At 49.7% G+C, this 17,972-nt stretch overlaps 1 protein-coding gene across 2 annotated transcripts in view; it reads right to left on the bottom strand.

Annotated features, from left to right (window-relative positions):
• CLIP2 (CAP-Gly domain containing linker protein 2) overlaps positions 1-17,972 on the bottom strand; it is a 164,012-nt gene that overhangs the window by 37,581 nt on the left and 108,459 nt on the right. For both annotated transcript variants that reach the window (XM_088445894.1, XM_088445895.1), the window contains exons 5-7: positions 15,020-15,233; positions 12,527-12,724; positions 11,490-11,593 (exon numbers count right to left, since the gene is read on the bottom strand). In XM_088445894.1, coding sequence (XP_088302020.1) covers positions 11,490-11,593; positions 12,527-12,724; positions 15,020-15,233 — 516 coding nt within the window. The remainder of the gene's footprint in view (positions 1-11,489; positions 11,594-12,526; positions 12,725-15,019; positions 15,234-17,972) is intronic.

Here is a 17,972-nt window from a genome sequence, read left to right as displayed (position 1 = left end):
GAGACCAAAGGGTAGCGCCCGGAACTGATAGTGGTGTTGAAGGATAGCGAACCTCAGATACCGCTGGTGTGAAGATGCTATCGGAACATGGAGGTAGGCGTCCTGGATGTCCAGGGACACCATGTAATCCCCCGGTTCCATCGCCAGAATGATGGAACGTAACGTTTCCATCCTGAACTTGGGAACTCTGAGGAATTTGTTCAGAGACTTCAAGTTGAGGATAGGGCGATGAGAACCATTGGGTTTCTGCACCAGAAACAGAGACGATAATACCCCGTCCCTCGTTGTGATAGAGGAACGGGAACAATGACCCCTGCTTTCAGCAAGGACTCTATAGCCTCCTGAACCTGTAACGCCTTGGTCTTGTCCTGAGAAGGACTTGTGCAGAAAAACTGGTGGGGTGGTCTGTGCCGAAAAGACAGGGCGTACCCCTGGGAGACCACTTCTCGAACCCAGGCATCCGTGGTGGTATTGTGCCAGCACTGGGCAAATAGAAGAAGTCGGCCTCCCACTCTGAGGTCCCCCAGAGGAGGCCCGTCCCATCAGGCCGCAGGTTTATCTTCCTGCTTGGAAGAAGGGCGCCGAGCACTCGAGGCTTGCTTCTTGGGTTTAGAGGCCGTCTTACTCGCAGACTGTCTCGGAAAGGACTGACCTTTCGCCTTACCCTGAACCCGAAAGGAACGAAAAGCCGAACTCCGAACCTTAGCAGGCAGTGCCGCCGAAGGGAGGAAGGCCGACTTGGATTTAGCCAGGGTGTCCACTATTTTGTCCAAGTCCGGACCAAATAGTAATTCCCCATTGAAAGGTAAGGCCTCCAGACCTTTCTTTGAATCAGAGTCCGCTCTCCAGGACCGCAACCATAAGGATCGGCGGGCAGACACCGCTGCAGCCGATACCCGCGAGGTCAGCAGACTAGCATCTAAAGAAGCTTCTCCAATGTAAGAAGCAGCGTCCCTCATTTGTCCCAACAACGCCCGCTGGACATCCGGAGCGTCGTCCGGGAAGGTATCTTCCAATGCATTGGCCCACCCCTCAATGGCCTTGGCCACCCAGGAGATGGCCATGGACGGTCGGGCCACCGCCCCGGAGAGGGAGTAAATAGACTTTAAGCAAGTCTCAACTTTCCTGTCCGTGGGATCCTTCAGCGAGGATATCGACGGTAATGGTAAGGTGGCGCCCCGAGTTAAACGGGTGACATGGGAATCCACCGCCGGTGGAGTTTCCCATTTTTTACAATGTGCCTCAGGGAAGGGGTAATTAGAAGCCAACCGCTTCTGAGGAAGGAATCTCTTACTGGGCGCCTGCCAAGCTACCGCCATATGATCCGTCAACTGATCCGACAGGGGAAACACCGCAGAAGCCACCTTAGTTTTTTTGAAACTAGGAAACTTCGACTTAGGAACCGGTGCCTCATCCTCTATAAGAAGAATAGCTCGCACCGCCCTAACTAGTGCTCGCACATTAATGGACGACTTGGTATCCATTTCCTGGACCGAGGCGTCCGAGTCAGTGTCATCAGGGACCTCCCCATCATCTGAGGAACCCTCTGAGTCCGATACCTGAGCAGCCCGTGTCATGAGTGAGCGTTTTGAAATCCTAGAAGGCATGTCAGTCTGCAACATTGACTGAAAAGCCGAGGAAGCGGCCGCCAAATTTTGCACGGAGTTGGAGAGCACATCCACCCAGGGTGGAGGAGTCACCATAGGGGCCTGAAAAGGTACCACAGGCTGCTGCGGCACAGGGGAAGCCTGTATATACATAAGCAACCCTGCATAGGGACCCACCGACTGAGACCCAGGAGGACTCCGCAATAACTGCGGGACACCCGGGGAATGGGGGATGGTCGGCTGGGACAACGACCTAGTAGGGAGAGCAGTCGGGACCGACAGACGGTCCGCAATAGACACCAGCACTTGAGAAAACATCGCCCATGGTGGTTCCTGCGCCAGAGAAGGTCTGGATGGGCCAGGAGCCACCTGGCATCGACTACACAGGCCATCCTGTGACAAATCCTCCCTATCTACTCCTGCAGAACAGCGTCCGCAGGAGGCCAACACCGGAGCCACTGAGCGCTCAACCTCCTCGTCTGACATGACAGAATATATTATATATCTGGCACCAGGGTAGAAGTAAAACGCACTCACCGGTGTGCTGAACAACAGCCCACAATATGGCACTGAGTAGCACACAACTGTATGTGACGGACCTCACAAATACGTGATCTATATAAGTGAGGTCAGTAGAAACGCCCCTCCCCCACACACCTGTAGGGCTTGTAGGAGAAGTAAAGGGATAGGTATAAGCTGACAGTAAGTAGAAAATAAGCACAGACAGGCAGCACTAGCAAAAGTCACATACCATGCAGGAAGATATACTCACTGCACCTTTCCACTACAATCAACCTGCCCAGATTCAGTGTCTGGGAGGGCTATAGTGCTGTGTACGCTGTCCTTAATCAGGGGAGAGGTACACAGGGGGACCGGTCCGCGTGCTCCCTGAAGATCTGCGCTGCCACTGTGAGAAAATGGCCGCTGGAGACCTCAGAGGAGGAGTGGCCGAGTAGCTGCAGCTCAGCGACGCCAGACTCCGTGCTGAAAGGCGCGCTGAGCTGAGGGGAGGAGCCGCTGACAGGGAAGGCTTCCTCCCCTGGCTAGCATATTAACCCCAGGGCTTGCCGGCATCCCGCTTGCCATATATCCCTGGTGGTCTAGTGGTCCCACGGGTTATTCCTCCTCAGAGGGGGAGCCCGCCGCCACCGCTAGCGGCCCCCGGTCTGTCCCCTAGGACCGGGGGCAAAGGACTGCATCTGCAGGCAAAACCCGCGAGCCGTCGCTAATCGGCGACTCGCGGCTTACCTTGTCCCCGGCGACTCCGGCAGCAGTCCAGGGAGGGACCCAGAGTCCGGCTAGTACGGACTCTGGCCTCCCGCCGCGATCCCCAGTGCAGTACTGGCGTCGCGGCGCCAGCGGGGAAGGAGAGCGGCAGCGTGGGCGTCTGCATAGACAGCCCGTCGCTGCCACACTAGAGCCTCTGTTGTAAAATAAAAATCTAACAGGCTCTTTTTTTTTTTTTTTAAATAAAAATAGAAAGCTTTTGGGGGCTGCTCCTGCAGCCCCCCTGCGCAGGTGACCCGACTCCGGCCGGGCACCAACTCAAACTGAGGTGCTGTGGCCGGGGGCGGGGTATAGAGGAGGACGGACCCAAGTGCATCCTGGGAGCAGCTAAAGCTTTAACTGCGTGGTGCCCATGGATCCAGATCCAGCTATACCCCAAGGTCAACCCTGTGGACCCCCTATGGACCCTGAAGTAGAAATTGATTTTTAAGTAAATGGCCGTGTTCTTTTTTTTAACTGGGCATGTCGCAGTGTGCATATCCAGCGATTGTGCTGTGGCTCCGGTCGCAGTGCCCTGGATGCCACAGCTTGATTGACAGTCTGCAGTTATTAGGGGGACAGGGACAGCAACGGGGAGAATTTCACACAAGACGCCTCCTGCAGCATTCGCATAATATTGCACGGGTTGGGTATGGGAGTCAGGCAGTCGGGATGCCGGCTGTGAAAAGAACGACAACGGCACCCCGATGCTCAGAATCCCAACAGGAGTTAGTGCCTAACCTCCACCTCATCTAACCTGACCCCACTATACTTACGAATAGGATGCCGGCTGTCTGGATTCCGGCATCAGCATCTCCACTGATGTCAGGATTCCCTGCGACGGTCTTCTGTCTGTGGTTCGGGATTCCGGCTCCTGGATGGTAGGTTTATTAACTACACCCCTACTGCACAGCTGCTGCGTACAAATACGCAAAGGCTGTGTAATTTCCGTCCACCTTTGCAACAGCCCCACTTAGGGGCAGATTCAATTAGCCACGGTAAAATGTTTACAGCGGGTTGACTTTTGATTTCCGCCTGTATGTGCGCTCCCACTTAACGCACAAATTAATTGGATATGGCTTATCCCTGCGTTTGCACAATAATTCTGGCTGGTAATACCCACTTTAAATGTGGGGAAAAATGGGGAAATCACCTTGTACCCCCAAAAAAGTGCAAAATATTGGATAACAGTATTGAAGTCTATTAGTGGCCCAAATCAAGGTATTTGGGGCTCTTATAAGGTGGCAAATGGCTGGGCTTTTCATTTTTTAATAACGGTGAAAAAATTACAGAAAGTGTTTTTTCAGCAAATACGTGCTCTAGATTAATTTGGGGTGTATTGCTACTTTTTGTGTCATGTTAAGACACTTTAAAAATGTGTGAAGAAACATCTGTAAGCTTAAAAATACCTATCCATCCATACATTATTGGCCAAATTAAGCTAATTAAAAACTACTAAGTGCCTAACTAATCATTGGGAAGGAGGTGGGGGGGGATGTCCCAGGGGTTTTGAACCAAGTCCCAACATTTTTACCTTTTAAAAATATGAGATATGGTAAGAACTTACCCTTGTTATCTCTATTTCTACGAAGTCCATAGGGTTCCACAGGATACCTTGGGGTATAGGTGTGACGTCAGTCGCAGGGCACCAAAGAGTTAAGCTTTCAGCCTCCCAGGATGCACTAGGTCCCCCTCCTATACCCCGCCCCCGGGCCAAGGCACCTCAGTTAGTTACCAAGCCATAGGCCGGAGGAGGAGAAGGAAGAGAGAGAACAAAGATCTGGACACATACAAGAATCACATTCTCACCAGAGGGAGACGGAAAACCGGTGACCAGAGCAAAGCCCATCTGCAGCACAGGTGCGACAGGGCGGGAGTCCTGTGGAACCCTATGGACTTCGTAGAAATAGAGATAACAAGGGTAAGTTCTTACCATATCTCATATTTTCTACTTCAGGGTCCATAGGGTATCCACAGGATACCTTGGGGATGTCCCAAAGCAGTATCCTTTAAGGGTGGGGATGCTCCTGTGCAGAAAGGAGAATCCGCCGCCCGAAGGAAGCATCCTGAGAGGCGAAGGTGTCAAACCTGTAATACCTCACGAAGGTATGGACAGAAGACCACGTAGCAGCCTTGCAGATCTGAACTGCCGAGGCACCACGTCGAGCTGCCCACGAAGGACCCACAGACCTAGTGGAATGAGCCTTCAGAGAAGGAGGGACCAGTAGGCCTTCATGAAGATAAGCTTCAGAAATAGCCATACGGATCCAGGCTGCCAAAGTTTGCTTTGAAGCAGGCCAACCCTTTTTACGGAAGCCATAGAGGACAAACAAAGCGTCCGACTTCCTAAACGAAGAAGTGCGGTCAACATAAGTCCTTAAGGCCCGCACAACATCCAAAGAGGCCTCACCCACGGAAAGACCCGGTGAGTTAAAGGCCGGAACAACTATTTCCTCGTTAACATGAAACTGGGAAACAACTTTGGGAAGAAACTCGGGCCGAGTGCGGAGCACTGCCCTGTTCCCATGAAAAACCAAGAAAGGGGGTCTACAAAAAAGAGCCCCTAACTCAGAAACACGTCTGGCCGAAGCAATGGCCAGAAGGAAAACAGTCTTAGCTGTTAGCCATTTAATATCCACTGAGCCCAGTGGTTCAAACGGCGGTCCTTGGAGAGCCCTCAGGACCACAGCCAAATCCCAAGGCACCACAGGTGGAACAAAGGGCGGCTGAATACGGAGAACACCTTGCATAAAGGTGCGCACATCCGGGATTGTAGCAATCCTACGGTGAAACCAGACAGATAGGGCCGAAACCTGTACCTTCAAAGAAGCAAGGCGAAGCCCATGATCTAGTCCCGCTTGCAGGAAGGCGAGAATCCGAGACAGACGAAACTCCCGCGGTGCATAACCTCTCGGTCGACACCACTGGAAGAACGTATGCCACACGCGATGGTATATCCTCGCGGAAGACGGTTTCCGAGCTCGTAACATGGTACGCACCACAGAGCTGGAAAACCCCCGGGACCTCAGTATGGCCGTCTCAACAGCCACGCCGTCAAAGACAGCCGAGTCAGGTCCGGGTGAAGACAAGGACCCTGAGACAGAAGGTCCGGTCGTAGCGGCAACCGCAGAGGACTGTCCACGGACAGACCCTGAAGGTCTGAGAACTAGTGCCGTCTGGGCCACGCGGGAGCTATCAACAGGAGCGTCCCTCCTTCCTGATTGAATTTCCGGATTACCCATGGAAGAAGGGAGACCGGAGGGAACAGGTATGCGAACCTGAACGTCCACCGGACGGACAGAGCATCCACCAGAGACGCCCCTTCGTCTCTTGTGCGAGACCCGTACACCGGCAACTTGTTGTTGTGCCGGGACGCCATGAGGTCGATTTCTGGAAGACCCCACCTGTCCACCAGTAGTTGAAAAACGTCCGGGTGCAGGGACCATTCCCCTGGATGAACATCCTGGCGACTTAGAAAGTCCGCCTCCCAATTTAGCACTCCCGGGATGAAGACCGCTGATATGGCCGGAAGATTGCGCTCCGCCCAAACCAGGATCCGAGAGACCTCTACGAGAGCCGCCCGACTGCGAGTTCCTCCTTGCCTGTTTATGTAGGCCACTGTGGTAGCATTGTCCGACTGGATCTGCACCGGGTGACCCTGGAGAAACCGCTGTGCCTGCAGGAGAGCATTGAAGACCGCACGGAGTCCCAAGATATTTATTGGAAACTCCGCTTCTGTCGGCGTCCACCTGCCCTGGAACAAGTGTGGACCCGAAACTGCTCCCCAGCCCTGAAGACTGGCGTCCGTTGTCAACAGGACCCAATTTGGAACCCAGAATGGACATCCCTTGTTGAGGTGGGTCGTCTTTAACCACCACGCAAGGGACAGGCGAACCTCCGGGGTGAGCACAATCGTCTGGAACTTCAGAGACTGAGGCAGCCCGTTCCACTTGGACAGGATCAGGTGCTGCAGAGGTCTGGAGTGAAACTGGGCGTATTCCACCATGTCGAACACCGACACCATGGAGCCCAGTAACCTCATCGCCGAGTGTAAGGACACCCGGCGGCTGTGCAGACAACTGCGCACCCTTGACTGTAAAGCATAGATCTTGTTCTCCGTCACGAAGATCCTTTGCTGTCCCGAGTCCAATAAGGCTCCAAGATGCAGAATCCTCCGAGACGGGATTAGAGTGGACTTCTGCCAGTTGATTAGCCAGCCGTGCCGTTGCAGCCGTGCAATGGTCAGGTCCAAGTGGTGTAACAGGAGCTCTGGAGATCCTGCCACCAATAACAGGTCGTCCAAGTACGGCAATATGCGGACTCCTTGCAGCCGCAGAGAAGCCGCCATGACCGCCATCACCTTGGTGAAAACACGTGGTGCTGTCGCCAGGCCAAAAGGTAACGCCCGAAACTGGAAGTGGTCGCTGTGGATTGCAAACCGAAGGAACTCTTGATGGCGCAAAAGAATAGGGACATGCAGGTAAGCGTCCTGTATGTCCAATGACACCATGTAGTCCCCAGGTTCCAGCGCCAGAATGATGGACCGTAGAGTCTCCATCCGAAACTTCGGGACCCGCAAAGACTTGTTGAGTGCTTTGAGGTTGAGAATCGGACGATATGACCCATTGGGTTTCTGTACCAAAAATAGATTTAAATAGAAACCCTGGCCCCTCTGGGAGAATGGAACAGACACTATAACTCCAGCCTGGAGCATAGTGTGCAATACCTTCCGCAGCTCCGTAGCCTTGTTCCGGTCTGATGGTAGACCCGTGGTGAAGAATCGAGCCGGGGGTCTGTGCCGGAAGGAGAGGGCGTACCCGTGGGAGACCACCTCCAGAACCCAAGTGTCTGTCGTAGTGAACGACCAACACTGGGAGAACTGCAGCAGGCGGCCTCCCACCCTGGGATCCCCCAAGGGGAGACCCGGACCGTCAGGCCGCAGGCTTGTCATCTGGCTTGGGGGCCGGACGTCTGGTACTCCATGCCTGTTTCCGGGGCTTGACCGATTTCTTAGGGCCAGCCTGTCGAGGAAACGACTGTGGTTTGGGCCTGCCCTGGGCCCTAGATGACCGAAAGGACGATGGTCCAGAACCAGAAGGAGCAGCGGCCGACGGAAGACAAGCAGATTTGGCTGCCGCCAGCGTGGCCACAATCTTATCCAGATCCGGACCGAAGAGAACTTCTCCGGTAAACGGCAACGCTTCCAGACCTTTCTTGGAATCTGCGTCCGCCTTCCAGGATCACAGCCACAAGGTGCGACGAGCAGCTACCGCTGCTGAAGAAATTCTAGACACCAGAGTACTAATGTCTAGAGCCGCCTCGTTGATGTAGGTGGCCGAATCACGGAGATTGCCAATCAACTCCGCCTGTTCGGCCGGACAGTCGGATTCAAAAGAAGCCTCTAATGAATCCGCCCAGCGCTCCATCGCTCTGGCAACCCAGCAAATGGCCATAGCCGGCCGTGCTGCCCCCCCTGCAAGGGAATAAGCGGACTTCAGGCAGATTTCTACCTTGCGGTCCGTAGCATCCTTAAGGGAGGACATGGATGGCATCGGCAATGTGGCACTACGGACAAGACGGGTCACGTGAGAATCCACCTGTGGAGGGGATTCCCACTTAGCAAAATAATTATCCGCGAACGGATAAGCCACCGCCAGGCGTCTCTGCGGCTGGTATCTTTTGCCAGGTTGTTTCCACGCCTCCTCTAAATGGTCCACCAACTGACCCGAAAGAGGAAAGACTGTGGCATCGCCCTTCACATCTTTGAAAAAGGCATACTTAGATTTAGCCGCTGGGGGAACTTCGTCCTCAATCACCAAGGCTGTGCGGACCGCCCGAATAAGTCCAGGAATATATACTTTGGACTTAGCATCAGCGTCCTTAGTATGGAGAGGTTCCTGATCGTAAGGATCCAGAATCTCCCCATCATCAGACGTCCCTTCGTCATCCTCATAAGGAGCGGACAGAGACGCCACCGGCCTTTTATGAGGCCGCATCACAGACTCCCCTTGCAACACATCCGATAAGTGCTGTACAGAACTCGTCAGGGAGTTAACCCACGCTGGCTCCTGAGAACCCGGGAGCGGGGAAATAGGGAGACTGTGGGGTACCACCAATTGTCGTGGGAACCCCTGCATGGGTGACGACACCACAGACTGCTGGGACAAACCCATCGGAGTAAACACGGGCTGCGGAGCTAACTGGCCCACTAAAGCTGTTAACGCCTGAGCGAAACAAGCCCAGGGCGGCTCCTGTACCGGTGCTGTAACCGTAATAGGCCGCGCCATGGACAAACACTGCCGGCAAAGGCCCTCCGCGCTACCCTCCCCCTCCGCTAACGGTACTTTGCACGTGGTACACTGTAGCCTGAGGGGAAAATCACTTTCAGACATGATGGCACCACGTATGTGACCTCTCTCACCAATTAAGTATTAAATAGGCGAGAGACCACCCTGCAGCACCGCACCGCATGGGCTTTAGCAGAAAGAACAGGGACAGTAATAAAGCTGACAGTTTAGAGAAGAAAAGTTACAGGCAGCGCTAGCACAGTCACATACAATGCAGAGAAATAACAATTCCTGCACTAACAGCGCTGATCACTCAACTACACAGACACAGGGCCTGGTAGGACACAGCGCTGCATACACAGACCTGAGCCACAGCGGAGGAGAGGTATGCGGGGGGACCCAGACCACGATGCTTCCTTCCAGACTTCCAGCAGCGTTCACCATGCGTTGCAGAGAAGATGGCCGCCGAGGAGCAGAGAGAAGCTGGCCTGGGGGAGGAGCGCTGACACAGGGCCATTCAGCACAGTGCAGAGAGGGCTGTGTGCAGCGGGGGAGGCGCTGGCTGTGAGACAGGGAAGGCGCGCTCCCCTGGCATGCATTTAACCCCTGGGACGCCGCAGCGCTACCGCTCTGCTGCGGTCCGCTGTCCCAGGGGGTAGTGGAAAGCGCAGGTTCAGTACCTGGCTCCACGCTGCAGCCAGTCCCCAGGGAGCCCCCTGCCTGGGGACTTAGGACCATGTGACCAGCGGGGACCCACCGCGGGACCCCGCTGCTTACCTTTGTCCCCCTTGGATCCGGCCATGGTCCGGAACATCTGGGGTCACCGCTAGCTGTGACCCCAGATGCTCACCAGCATCCCCGGATCGGTACCGGCGTTCTGGTACCGGCGGGGGTGTAGGGAAGACAGCATGGACGTCAGGACTGACTGTCCATGCTGTACATCCAGATGTGCAGCCACAGCTGCACTGAAGAAAGCTTCAGGGGCTCTTCTAGCCCCCACTCCGACAAGTGCACCCGACGCCGGCCGGGCACCAAACTAAACTGAGGTGCTTTGGCCCGGGGGCGGGGTATAGGAGGGGGACCTAGTGCATCCTGGGAGGCTGAAAGCTTAACTCTTTGGTGCCCTGCGACTGACGTCACACCTATACCCCAAGGTATCCTGTGGATACCCTATGGACCCTGAAGTAGAAATAGGGATTTTCCTCAACTTTCCACCTGCTGAGGGTCTGCTTAGAAAAAGTCAAGTCAAATCCTATGGAAAGTTAATGCAGTTTAACTTGCAAGGCTAACTAAATAGCAAATATTTTGCATCAAGCCATATCAAGTTAATTGGTTAATTGAATTCCCCCCTAATGGCAAAGAAGTTGTAATATTCGTAGGGCAGCAAAACTTCATAAAGGAAGTTTTGAAGGAGTTGTAGGGTGAGTGAGCAATGGGAAGCTGAGTGTTATAATCCACTTAGAGAATTTCACCTATATTAAACCTATTGACTTTTCCTCCAAATTCAATGTCCTTTACAAGCTTTCATATTTTCCAGATATGCTTTTTATATTGATGCATATGTCTGGCATATATTTGTATTTCCTTACTAATGAACTCTAACTTTCAATATGAAAGTTATAAGTAACAAATATAGGCCCTCATTCAGAGCCACTCGCTAGCGGCAGTACGCTCGTTCCAAGCGATGTTCGCACATCTGCGCATGCGTACGGTTTTTAGTACGCATGCGCGAACCAGTCAGTGCGGCCGAAAATCATTTGTACGCAATATAGCGAGTGCCTGCTATTTTGAGTGACAGAATGAGGCGTATGTGGGTGGTAACAGGGTAAGGTGCTTGAAAACGGGGAGTGGAGATCCGATCGCAGGCGTGCTTAAAGGTCAAAACGGGCGTTTTAAGGGAGTGCATAATTAAAACAGCAGCGTCAATGACCACGTCACTTGGTTTTTTTTAACTCAGAACTGCTCGCAAAATAGCGGTTGAAAAAACCAACCACAAGAATAGCGAGCAGTTCATATCCTGTTCGATGTACTCGATTAATCTAATAAATAGCGGACATGACGTATGGTGCGAGCGGCCAGGGGGCGTTTTTATCAAATAAACGACCGTATGTTTTGCTCGCTCGTTCAGACTTAGAGGTGTGAACAGACTGCAATGTGCGAACGGATCATTTGCATAGCCACCCCTTGTTTTTGAACGAACGAACGCAAATAGCGAACGGCTCTGAATGAGGGCCATAATGCCAATACTATTTCTCAGTAGCCATATGAGCTAACTTTTGCATGAAGATATTGAATCCCCTGCTACAAAATAAATGTCTGTATTTTGAACCTTTTTTCCTCTTCCAGTTGATTGAGCAGCTCAATCTTCTCTTTCTGTGTGGTTTCCACCATGGCACAGGCCCTCTGGAGATTCCCATCTGCCTCTGCAACATACTGGTATAAGAATAGAGACATCATGTGGCTGCAGAGAAGGCCTCTATGAGCACATTGCAGTACATCTAGCAACTTGCTGGAAATGAGAGACGCAGCAAACACATGTAAGTGAACTACATTATCACCCTGATTTTTGCATCTGTAAATCGCTTGCCGATTCCACATGAGTTGTAACATGTAATATAAATGGTCTGATAAGATTAACTAGAAGAAAAACCAAAAAACTCTGATGGCTAAAATAAAATAAAATGTATATACATAATGTTAAATAGCCCTTATAGCAGATTTTGCCGGACTGCAGAATGAAGTCTAGGTACAATCTGTCATCAATTACAAAGTATTGTTTGGGCAGTGGATTTGCTCATTTATTCCAATCATTATGCAATTAACTGTAAAACATGAGAAAAAAAAACCTGCTCTTTATTTCAGGGCTATTAAGATACATATTAGTACATATGGATACCACTGGCCTCTCCCATTAACGTGTAAAGTATAGGGAGTAAAAGGGAAGATACATCTAACTGGCTCTCTTTTATACTTGGCAACTTAACTATAGCTTGCAAAGTCATTCTGCCTCAGTAGATGTCAGCCTAGTAAATAGCAGCATAATTACTATATACTGTAACCACCCCTGAGACTTATATATAAACTGACTTAAATTGTGCTTTACTTAGAAATGTAATCTATTTAAAGAGGGCTTAATTTGTGGTTTGAATCATTGCTTACTATTAAATCAGTGTACAGATAACTAAATAATCTTTATAGTCTATAAGAGAGCCACAGCAGTGTTTCTCATACACAGGTCCCATGCTCCCCTATTAGGTGGGTGAGATCAGTGATTAGGTGGGTGAGATCAGTGATTAGGTGGGTGAGATCAGTGATTAGGTGGGTGAGATCAGTGATTAGGGGTACAGCTCCTGGAGTAATTTATACCTTTTCATGTTGAGTTTTCAAATGTGTCAGCTCCTTTTCCACTTCGCAGATATGGCTGGTGGCTTTCGCTACCTCAGCTCGCTCCAGGTCTCTCTCAGCCAGTAACTGTTCAATGTGTTGCTGCTTCTCCTTTAGCGCCTCTTGCAGGGCAGTTGTACCAGAGATTTTTCGTGCATAACGTGAAGATGTTTCAGTAAGCTAAGGATATAACAACAACGTTCACCAACGATTAGTTACTGCAGAGAGTGAATCCCTGTGTATCCATGTACCTGAGAAGGTATAGATCAGGCTTAGCCAACCACTGGCTCTTTAACTTATGTGAACTACAAGTCACAGCATAGCATGCAGGAGATTCACAGACTGCCTAAAACTGGTACGGATAACCTTAATCATATCAGATAATCCTAATCCATTTATCGCAATTCAGTGTCAGATCATTTAATAATAAACTAAAGTACAACTTTAATCAAGAAAGGATATAATTGAAAACAGTTGGCATTGGCAAATACTTCTTTTACCTACATTGCTATCATTTGCATTATTATTATTATTATTAAAACAGTGGCCTAACATTACCCTTTATCATTTAAAGCCTGTTGTTCCTGACATTGCATATGGAGCGTAGGGTCAATGGTTTACAATGTGCAACATTATAATTGTTGTGGTCAGCATGGCCAAAATGGCCTAGTTCTGTACTATACATAGACTAGTAATATGAAAAATACATTGCTATGTAATAAGGGTTTTCAATATTCAGGTTACAGCTGTGTAAACATATCCTTCGAAGGGAATCGGTATGAATGACCGCCGGACAAGAGCCCGACGGTTGAAATCCTGACGACGGCAGGCCGAACAGCGCAGATCCCGACGGAGTTAAGTAAAGTACCTAACCCTTCCCTCTCCCCCCCCTAACCCTAACCCTCCTTTAGGGGTGCCTAACCCTAACCTCCCCCCTAGTGCCTAACCCTAACCTTCCCCCAGGGGTGCCTAAACCTAACCCCCCCTCCCCGCACTCTAAACCCAACCCTCCCGGGGGGTGGTGCCCAACCCTAACCTCCCCCCGGGGGTGCCTAACCCTAACCCCCCTTTCCCCTAGCCTAACCCTAACCCTCCCCGGGGGGGTGCCTAATCCTAACTCCCCCTGGGGGTCCCTAAATCTAACCTCCCATCATCGGCTACGTGGATACTTACCCCCGGCGTTGGACGATCGGTCCGGCGTCCTGTTGGGGTCCCGGCGTCGGGATTAACATAGGCGTCGGTATTTCGATGCTTATGTTAGATCCCTTGCCAGGAGTACACTTTCAGGATTGTGACAAGCGGCCGCAACTGCATCCCTTTCGAAGTACTCCCAATCACAAATATATTTATAAAAGTTTTAATGCCTTAATTTAATTTATAAGGGTGGATAAAGATTAATCATCACTGCAGTCACAAAATAGATTTTAACCCTTAGCATATAAACTTCTATGGGCAGGATCCTCCTCTCTATCGTTCTTCCCTAGCACTCTCCATGTCACCAGTGCTCCACTTTCTTGTCCCCTTTCCCCTTCAGTGACTCTGGGCCTGAGTCAGAGGAGCACGCAGTGCCGATGTTGAGCAATGTTTTGCTACCGCGCATGCGCAAAAAGTCTAGGAAACCCTTAATGCGCACACGCGTATCTAGGTCTCATGGTGTACACAGTTGCATATGACATTGCTATGATTAGAGACGGCACTTACAATCCATGGATATTTCAGGGTGGAGATTGGGAGGTGACCTAAAGTGGACACAATAAGAGGCCGTTTCATGGGTGTGCTATGGGAGTGTAATGGGCGTGTACATGCATGCGGCTGCATTCTTTTTCACAACACAGCAGGCACAGGGTCATATTTTAAAAAGTTAAAAGGAAGATTCTGCGTAAGCCAGGGGCTGCTTGAAGAGATATTCCGACCAATAGTGTGCCAATGGTGGAGTGTTCAGACTTGAGCATTGCTCAGATATGTAAAATGGGCATTGCATTGGTTTACTGCACAAGAGGAATGCTTAAAATGGCATTTGCCTATTTCCGCTAATGTGAATCCATAAGAAATCGCAACCGCGCAAGAATAGCGTCCACCCCTGAATCAGGCCCTGTGATATTGACTGCTCGCCCATACGGTAGGTACAGGATCACTGAGTACTGAATTGATACCCGCGACTTGCCACTGTAGACTTCTGCTAATTTCCCCTGTCATCTATTCTACCCAGTCTGTGAGGTTATTTAAAGTTTGGTACTTGTGCTATGTACTTATGCTACGGTCTGCCTTTGTGTATGGTACTTATACTCTGATACTATGTTACTGTGAAATGTTTCTATGTTTGCCTTCTACAGCACTGCACACACTTTGTAATGCCTTATAAATAAAAGTTAATAATAATAACTCGTTACTTTACAGGGCACAGTTCAGCATTGTATGTAAACTAGTATCAGTGGTGTAGTTAGAGAAGATAGCAAAATGGAAGAATATTCTCACCAGTCCGCTCCTGCTGGGTCTACCTCCTACAGAGGATGCGACTGAGCTCACTGAGCTGATGGAGGAGCTGCTGGGACTGTGAGTCAGTGCAGACACTCCCATGGTCATCCTCTTGCTTTTCTTAGCTTTGGCTGGACTGGTGGATGGGAAGCCAATGCGGATAACCTTATGAATGGGAGCAAAAAGGCCATACTTTGGTGGACACTGAAAATACCTGTAGTAGGAAGCAAACATAGGTTAGCTATGGTTATTAGAATGAGGCCACTTATATTATAACAATGCTGCACATAATCTACTGTATGTCACTATTGTACTATTTTTCTTCTGATGTCTTGGAGCATGTTGTCCCTTATTTATGTAACTCCAGCATTCAACAGTCACAGGCTACACAGAATAATACATACAGACCCAGACCAATCCAGTGGTTAATAGTGCTCTGTTTACAAGAGCTTATACTATGCCATGTCTAATAACACAAATCAGGGCTACATGGACGCATATGCATTACTGTAGGTTGAACATAACTTTGAAGTGCAGATCTAGCAATGATTATACTAAGGAGCAGGAATAGGAGTAAGATTTCCTTGTCAGAGTTACTGTTATTACTGTCTTATCAGGATGTACGGGAGGATGAGAACTCACACTGTCATACATACAGACGTGGACAAATTTGTAGGTACTCTTCCATGAAAAAGAAGAATCCAATTTTTACTCTGAAATAACTTAAAAGTGACAAAAGTATTTGGCATCCACCATTGTTTATTCCACCTTTAATAGAAACAGACTTTGCATTTGATTTTTGATTCAGCATAATATTTTAAATAATAAAACTAATGAAAATGTAATGGAGAAAAATGATGGGACTGTTAACCTAATATTTTTGTTGCAATCACTGCAATCAAGCAATTTCGATAGCTCTCAATGAGAATTCTGCACCTGCCGACAGGTAGTTTGGCACAATCTCCAAGAGCAAACTGCTCCAGCTGTCTCAGGTTAGATAGGTGCCTTCTCCAGACTGCATATTTCGGCTCTGTCCATAGATGTTCAATAGGATTTAGATCAGGGCTCATAGAAGGCATCTTCAGAATAGTACAATGTTTTTTTTCTTATCCATTTTTGTGTTTTGGGTCAATATCCTCTTGGAGAACCCATGACCTGCAACTGAGACAGAGCTTTCTGACACCTGGCAGTATGTTATGCTCCAGAATGCCTTTATATGGGCCTATTCATCATACCTAAACTTACTCTGGAGGTAATTAGGTTTAGAACTTGCATGGAGTTTTACCTAATTACCTGAGGAATTCATCATTCCACCTCTCCATAACTATCTATTTCGAAAACCTGTCATTATTACAATGACAGCTTTTCGGGAAATAGATCGTTTTCCCTTTCTACACTACCTTACCGCAGCTATAATCAGTGCTGCACATGCGCTGTTACATCTGTAAAACCAGCGCATGCGCAGCACTGCCTACAGCTGCAGTAATTTTGTGTGTGTCCCCCAACCCACCCCCTCTCCCCTCCGCTCACCTCGCCCGTCCCCGCATTTACCTGCCCACTGCAGTGCCTCCGTCTCCGGTGGCTGGTCTGACACGTGTTCTCCCAGCTGACTACAGTACAGTTTAGAAAAAAAACAACTTTTTTTTTCTCTAAACTTTATTGTGTTTTGCTGGGAGAACACTTGTCAGACCAGCCACCGGAGTCAGAGGACGGACCAGAGCGGCGGAGGGAGACGCTGGGGGACCTGTACACGCTGACACAGGTAAGTTTTACCTGATATTCGCCACCTCACTGTGGCGAATAGTAACTCAATCAAATTCCGTAAATACATAATTTTGGGAATTTGATGAATACCACAATTAACGCAGGGGGACTTAACCAGGTGATATTAGTGATATCTCCTGTGTTAAGTCTCTTCATGAATACTATAATAACGTTAATTAAGGAAAAGGTCCTTAAAAACTATATTTTATTGTTGATGAATAGGCCCCATAGTCTTACTATTTCATTGTGTTCTGCACAGATTCAAGGCACCATGTGTCAACAGTAAAGCAGCCTCCTCACTGTGTCACAGTAGGTATGGTGCTCTTTTCTTTTAAACCTTCATTTTTTTTGTTTATGAACATAGAGCTGTTGTGACTTGCCAAAAAGCTCCAATTTGTACAAAGCACATTCTCCCAGAAACTTTGTGGCTTATCAATATGCATTTCAGCAAATTCTTGTCTGGCTTTTTATGTTGTTTTTCAAAAGTGAAGTTGTCCACTTCTTCTGTGAAGCCCACTATTGCTCAAAAAGCATTGAATAATGTTATCAGACACTGACATACCCCATGCTTGCCGACTATCTGGCTGCCCCTTCCGGGAGGGAGCAGCCAGATCGGCATGACTGGGGGGGCGTGGCCAGCAAACGGAGGCAGGGCCGGCCAGACTACAAGAGTTTGCGGGCGGAGCCACGTGATCGCGTCATTTTGGCCCCGCCCCCACTACACACTGCCAATATTACAGGCAGTGTGAAGCAGGGGGCGGGGCCAAAATGACACGATTCTGCGTGAATCGCGTCACAGGCCCCCCGCTGCCGGGGAGCTTCTTGTAATTGCGGTGGGGGGGCAGCCGGGAGGTCGGGAGCGGCACCCGATTTTCGGGAGGCTCCCGACCAAATCAGGAGGGTAGGCAAGTATGACATGCCCTGACCTTGGAGTTCAGCTTGTCTCTTTTTCTACCATTCTCACTGTCCTTCTGTGTAATCTGGGGTTGATTTTCCTCTTGCAGCCACATCCAGAGAGGTCCCATGGACTGTAAACTTTTTACTAACATTTCTGCAACTTTAGTCACAGGAACATCAGTCTGCTTAGAGATGGTCTTATATCCTTTACATGCTTTACTATCAATTTCTTGCTGATCTCCTCAGCTAACTCTCTCCTTTGCTTTCCCTGGTCCATGTTCAGTGTGGTGCA

This window comes from Taudactylus pleione, unplaced genomic scaffold (assembly GCF_031769625.1).
Source record: "Taudactylus pleione unplaced genomic scaffold, aTauple2 ptg000391l, whole genome shotgun sequence".
NCBI classification, from domain to species: Eukaryota; Metazoa; Chordata; class Amphibia; order Anura; family Myobatrachidae; genus Taudactylus; species Taudactylus pleione.
This window is presented reverse-complemented; position numbering and strand designations above follow the sequence as displayed.